General features: G+C 43.1%; 1 protein-coding gene across 1 annotated transcript in view; it reads left to right on the top strand.

Annotated features, from left to right (window-relative positions):
* Window positions 1–4,601, top strand: part of LOC118334388 (PEX5-related protein-like) — a 9,787-nt gene that overhangs the window by 4,346 nt on the left and 840 nt on the right. Inside the window, exons 4-7 of the mRNA XM_035670290.1 lie at window positions 971–1,088; window positions 1,327–1,414; window positions 2,014–2,112; window positions 3,930–4,067. Of these exons, the coding sequence (XP_035526183.1) occupies window positions 971–1,088; window positions 1,327–1,414; window positions 2,014–2,112; window positions 3,930–4,067 (443 nt within the window). The remainder of the gene's footprint in view (window positions 1–970; window positions 1,089–1,326; window positions 1,415–2,013; window positions 2,113–3,929; window positions 4,068–4,601) is intronic.

Here is a 4,601-nt window from a genome sequence, read left to right as displayed (position 1 = left end):
ACATGCATTCATGGGACATTTTTAGACTTATTGGAGAGATCCATAGAAGATAAAAGGCCATAAATCTGCCTTCCTTATCCTTACCAGAAAGATCCTTATATCACCAGAAATAAATGTTCAGCACACACCCTCTTTCCTCAGTGATTTACTTTTTGCAGTTCTACAACTAAATCAAATTATCTTTTCTTTCTCTCTCGCTGCAGATAAAGATAAATCTCTGATATCAAAAACACTGAGACACTTTAAGTCCCAAATCAAACCTCACAGGATGTGACAGACTCCAGATCAGCTGCTTCAGGTTGTTTTTAGCTGCTCGTCCTCATCTTGTCGTTCATTTGGTTAAAAGCTTTGGACTCAGTCAGTCGTGAGTAAAAAACAGTGGAGGCTGACTTTAATCTGAGCTTTTACTGTGATGAGAATTTAACTTCCTGTTTCACCTCTGTGTCCTTTCACTCTCAGATTGTCATAAACAAACAGATTTTAGGACTCTTGTTGTGTGCTACGCAGTTTTCAATCCATTATAATTCCAGTTGACAGAAACCGATAAGTGTCTTATGTTTGTAGTTTTGGTGATTATTTCTTCATAGAGTGGTAACACAGTGTTAATACGTATGGACTTTACCTATATAGCAGCTTTCCGACCACGCAAAGTGCTTTTACACTACATGCCACATTCACACACCGATGACACATCGGGAGCAATTTGGGGTTTGGTATCTCGCTCACACCTCAACATGCAGCGGGGGAACCAATTTTCTGATTAGTGGACCTGCTCTAACGTTGAGCCACAGCCCCGAATTACAGTGGTGTTAGTAGTCAGTGTTGGGACCACTGGGACATTTAAATTCCAAATGAAATTAACAATGCCTTTTTAACCCTTAAAGATTACATTGTACCCTATTTAATTAAAACATGACTTCATCAGTGAATCTATCAGATCTGAAGCATCAGGTTGTTGTTGTGTTCACAGTCAGTCTGTCGTCTCCTCTGGACAAATGGGACGAGGTGAACCTGGACGTGGAGGACGGGGGACGCAGGAGATACGAGAAGAGATGCACCTCCCACCACTCCTCCAGTGAACTGCTATGGTAAATATAAAACGCCCTGATGTCCTTTCTGCTCTCCACAGGATGAACCCTCCAGACTCTATGATCTTTACTCGAGCATATGTTTAGCTCCACTGCTGCTGAGACTCTCAAGGCCGGGATATAGTATTCTTCTGACCCCTTTAGAGTCAATCAGTCATAAGGGTGTTGTTTGTTCAGACTCTTGAGGGCGCTAACAGAGCTTTAACTCTAACAACAGGTTTGGATTTTGTTCCTGCAGGTCTGCAGAGTTTAAAACTGATCCTCTAACAAAGAACTCCTTCGACATCCACAGCTTCGATGATCTCGACTTCATATCTTCAGCACAGGTCAGCTGCTGCTCAGTCCCTTCAGGAAGTCGCCGTGTTGTGGTCGCAACAGTTAACGCAAATCTAAGCAATCCTCGTGAATTCTGCATTTTTGACCAATCACTGCAACTTTCCTGCTAATTCAACCAATCGTTGTAGTTTCCTGCGCAGAACGTTGTGCCACACGTCACCAAACTCACCTCCTTGTTTCTAGTTGTAAAGACGTGTGCGACACAATAGTCCCACATCGACCCTCCAAACAGTGCAAATTTATTTATATATTTATTTATTTAATAATTATTAACAAAAAAACAATGAAGAAAAAATTGTTGGGAAAAGTAATCCTGTGAAATCCAGGAGGGACTGAGTGCTGATATTACTATACATACTGTTATACTCTTCACAGACACTATTCAAAGTGAAACTGAACAGATGAGAAATAAAAACTGTCCTGAACCAGATACAGTGTGTAACGGAGCGTCCCCTGTAGATACTAGTGCTTAGTTCAGGTGTCTTTTTTTAAGGATGACTTTGACTTTGTTCTCAAGTTTTTGGTGTCTGTTGGTTTGTCGTCACTGTCTCACTGACCTCTGTGTGTGTGTGTGTGTGTGTGTGTTCAGGACTGCGGGGCGTCCAGGCAGCGCAGGCGGACTCGTTCCCTGTTGGCCAGGAAGGAGTCTCTGGAGGACGAGTTTGTCAGAGCGAAGGCTGCTGTTGAGGTATTTAACACATTTACAGACATCACACAGACTCACATGAACCACTGACCCAAAAATCTGCTTTCTTCCAATTGGGGACACGGCCTTTGTTCCCAGTTAACTGGTCTTTAGTCTGACATAAGTCCCTGAAGGTCTTGCTTTGCTCTTTCTGTAAAAGTCCTCTCTGGTTTCCCTGCGGGTCTGATGGCGTTGTTCTGTCAGAGTGCTCCAGCAGCAGCTCTCAGTGTGAAATATTAGATGTGAGCTGATATTATCAGATTGTTGCTGATCAGAGATCCATCCTGTACTTCCTGTCATCTGATTCTTCTGTTAGAACTCTGTGACTCCGCATCCAGATTAATGACGCTGTGCTCGGATCAGCAGACTCTGGATCTGCTTTCATTTTTGAATGTGGAGAGACATTAGACAGACATTGACTCCACATTACAGATTCCAGTCTGTAGTCTCAGCAGCTTGTGTCCTCGCCTCAAAACAAAAACTCAGAATTTAGTTTCTGTTGGTTTCTGTGACAATGACAGAAAAATAATCCACAAAACAAGAATGTTTTCATAATGGTTCAGGACAGTCCAGTACGGTTCAGGTTGGTTCAGGTTGGTTCAGGACAGTCCAGTACGGTTCAGGTTGGGTCAGAATGGTTCAGGTTGGTTCAGGTTGGTTCAGGATTTGATTCAGTCTGGACTAACAGCTCAGTGATTGAAGTGCAGATTTTCTCAGTCACAGATTTAATTTGAGGCTCTTGTGTCGATGAGTTTGTGTCGTTCTGCTCTTCAATCCCATCAGCTCGGCTCAGTGAACCAATCACAGCGTCTCCTCTGATTGAACAGCCGCTGATTAAAAGCTCTTCTTCATCACAGCTCGCAGGTTCTGAATTTAGCTGCAGGTGTTTTAATCCAAACAGACACCAAGGTCAGCTCCGTCTGCGGCGTTCAGTTTAAATAAAGGTCATTGTATTATTGTACAGCAGTGGATTCAGACAGCTGACTGATGAAAGGAGAAACCTGAATGCAGATGCTTCTACACTATTAGGCAATTAACATCCCATCAGGCTCTGAGGCATCTATACAACGCTGAGCAGGACCGGTTGATTCTGGTTTGGTATCAAGTTGGAAAAGAGTTTGAAAGAGGGTTGTCCAAAAACCAGCACCTGGATTTTAGAAAAGCAGCTTTACAGGAAACTGAGTGTGATCAGGCAGAAGTGAAGTAAAGGTGAAGAGGGCTAACAGTGTTTTCCTCCTGCTGAGTATTTAATGATGGACTCAGTCGGAGTCCTGATCCAGTATTTATATGGTCCTACATTATACAGCTGCAGTCTGGGCTCAGAGGAGAGTCTGACATCCAACTCTTCTTAAGAAATAATTTTCCAGGAGTTTTACTTGACAGTTCAGGACAGCACTTCACATGGTGGTTATCATTAGCTCGCTTTGGTGCCACGTTTGGCTAGCTGATTTTTCTGATTTCTGAACTGACTACAGATTTCAGTACATTAATTTGGCCAGGACAAGTGTCCTGGTTCCTGCAGTTCAGTTTGTGATGGAAACCAAAGGTGGACAGCTGTGCTATGAGCTACAAGAAGCCTGTGGGCTTAGAAACTAAAGGAGACTACAACTCCCAGGGTGCATTTCACTAACTAACAGCCAAGCACAGAGCTTCACATTATTCTGCTGCTGAAGCTAAAAGCTGATCAAACATTCAGCTGTTAAAATCTTTCATGCATTTTCATGTGGAGTTTGAGAGACCGGGGGAGGCTCTGATGAAGGACACTGTCCTGCTGCATTGTGTGAAATGTAGGCTCCAGAGTGTTTGTTGTTGTGTTTCAGTCGGACACAGAATTCTGGGACAAGATGCAGGCCGAGTGGGAGGAACTGGCTCGGAGGAACTGGCTGGAGGAGTCTGAGGACCAGGGTCCGATCCCGCCTACTGTGTCACAGGCAGAGAAGGTGAGTCCACCTGTCCCCGTAACCTTTGACCCCTCAGCCCTTTAAAAATCTCTGTGTCACCAGTCTCAACCCGGTCACTGTTCACTCTCCTTGCTTTACCCAGGATGCTTTGGGAGCTGACCTGTGGCAGACAAGTATCCCAGCATACATTTCCCAACCAGTGGCTGTAGTGGAGAATATGAGCAAAGCTACTATTGTGTCATTAAATGTTTCAGGGTTGCAACTATCAATTATTTTCGTTATCAATTAATCAGTTGATCAAAATGTTGATCAGTGTTTCCCAAAGCCCGAGGGGACGTCCTCAAATGTCCACAACAAAAAGATATTCAGTCATTGAACTGCACACGTACAATTAGCTGATAATGATCCTGATCAGCCAGATCAGTAATCAATACTCACATTATTAAAGCATCAATAAAACTAATAACGTCAGACAACCTTATCAGACTTTAATCAGTCAATATCATCTATACAGATACAGTGTATTCGGATCAATATCATCCATAAAGATACAGTGTATTCTGATCAATATTATCCATAAAGATACAGTGT

The sequence above is a fragment of the Morone saxatilis genome, unplaced genomic scaffold (genome assembly GCF_004916995.1).
Source record: "Morone saxatilis isolate NCDOM2014 unplaced genomic scaffold, NCSU_SB_2.0 Contig23, whole genome shotgun sequence".
In the NCBI taxonomy this organism is placed as follows: Eukaryota; Metazoa; Chordata; class Actinopteri; family Moronidae; genus Morone; species Morone saxatilis.
Note: the sequence above shows the minus strand (reverse complement) of the source record. Positions and strands in the feature narration are given on the sequence as shown.